This window comes from Aphanomyces astaci (assembly GCF_000520075.1).
Source record: "Aphanomyces astaci strain APO3 unplaced genomic scaffold supercont1.16, whole genome shotgun sequence".
In the NCBI taxonomy this organism is placed as follows: domain Eukaryota; phylum Oomycota; class Saprolegniomycetes; order Saprolegniales; family Verrucalvaceae; genus Aphanomyces; species Aphanomyces astaci.
This window is the reverse complement of record NW_009798279.1, coordinates 221,316-222,640: the sequence shown is the minus strand read 5'-3', so window position 1 is coordinate 222,640 and position 1,325 is coordinate 221,316. Positions and strand designations below refer to the sequence as shown.

At 55.6% G+C, this 1,325-nt stretch overlaps 2 protein-coding genes across 2 annotated transcripts; both read left to right on the top strand.

The window, feature by feature from the left end:
• Positions 1-207: 207 nt before the first annotated feature.
• On the top strand, positions 208-495 carry H257_07568 (hypothetical protein; the record flags this gene model as incomplete). The annotated part of the gene is made up of 1 exon (XM_009833139.1): positions 208-495. The coding sequence occupies one exon, from the start codon at positions 208-210 to the stop codon at positions 493-495; it is 288 nt and encodes a 95-aa protein (XP_009831441.1).
• Positions 496-573: 78 nt separating this feature from the next.
• Positions 574-768, top strand: H257_07567 (hypothetical protein; the record flags this gene model as incomplete). The annotated part of the gene is made up of 1 exon (XM_009833138.1): positions 574-768. One exon carries the CDS (start codon positions 574-576, stop codon positions 766-768), a length of 195 nt encoding a protein of 64 aa, XP_009831440.1.
• Positions 769-1,325: the final 557 nt, after the last annotated feature.

Genomic DNA, 1,325 nt, shown 5'->3' with positions numbered 1-1,325 from the left:
TACTGCATCGTCCTCCAACGGTCCGCCGTCCGTCGCGCTGCTCGCCATCACATTCGGGTTGATCGGGCTATTGAGCCAATATAGAAGCTGTCTTCATCCATGCCAACCCGACCAAGACGACCTCCCATCCTCCTTGAACAGCAAGGTAAACCCTGAGGGTTCACCTTGCTTCGAGACTCCCGGTTCTGGTACCTGTTTGTGCCGACAATGATCGGAGTAGGCTCGGGGCTTCTCGTGAACGCGAACTTGGCCTTCATTGTCCAAGCGCGCCTCGGCTCACCTGCTCTCGTCCCCACGCTGGTGTCGGTCTTTTCAATCTGCAACGTCGGCGGCCGCGTCGCCGTCAGGTGGGTGTCGGATGCGTCCGTCGGTATCCTTTCGCGCGGCCACTTTCTTTCTGGCGGTTTGGCGCTCATGGCGGCGGCGCACCTGAGTTTTCTGTGGGGCTCGCTGGACTCGCTTTATGTGTTGGTGGCGGCGGCGGGCATCGTCTAAGGATGCCTCTTTCCCACGTACTCGGTTCTCACGTGGGAACTGTTTGGCGCCGCGCACTTCGGTAAGAAATTTGGTTACATGACGTTCTCCAATGCCATTGGGTTTCCGCTCATCCTTGGTCCCCTCGCGTCGGCCTTTTACCATGTGACCGCCACCACGTCCCCGTCCGGGGTTGAAATTTGCCAAGGCCATAGCTGCTTCAATCCGACCTTCCTCATCTGTGCAGCGCTCAATGCAGTGTCCTTGTGTGGGTCTGTCCAACTGCATGCGTAGTTGTGAGGTACTACATACACACTGGATAAATAAACGAAAAAGCAATGTAGTTTTGGGTATTGGCCTATTCAAATTCAAAATTTGAAACGCTTCACTTGACATCATGCCGACGCGACACCGCAAGAAGTCTTACTCCATCGACGAAAAGCGAAAGCTCCTGGCCATGTTCGAAGCCACTGCAACGAGCCATCGCAAGTTCTGTGCGGAGCATGGAATACCTCGAAGTACGTGGATCGACTGACAAAAGCGCCGCACAGAACTCGACGCAACGCCAAGCGCGAGTCACTACGTCCGTCGATGGGGTCTTAATGCCTCTTCTCTTCCACTCTGCATATGCGCAGTCCTCGACTACTGCATCGTCCTCCAACGGTCCGCCGTCCGTCGCGCTGCTCGCCATCACATTCGGGTTGATCGGGCTATTGAGCCAATATAGAAGCTGTCTTCATCCATGCCAACCCGACCAAGACGACCTCCCATCCTCCTTGAACAGCAAGGTAAACCCTGAGGGTTCACCTTGCTTCGAGACTCCCGGTTCTGGTACCTGTTTGTGCCGACAA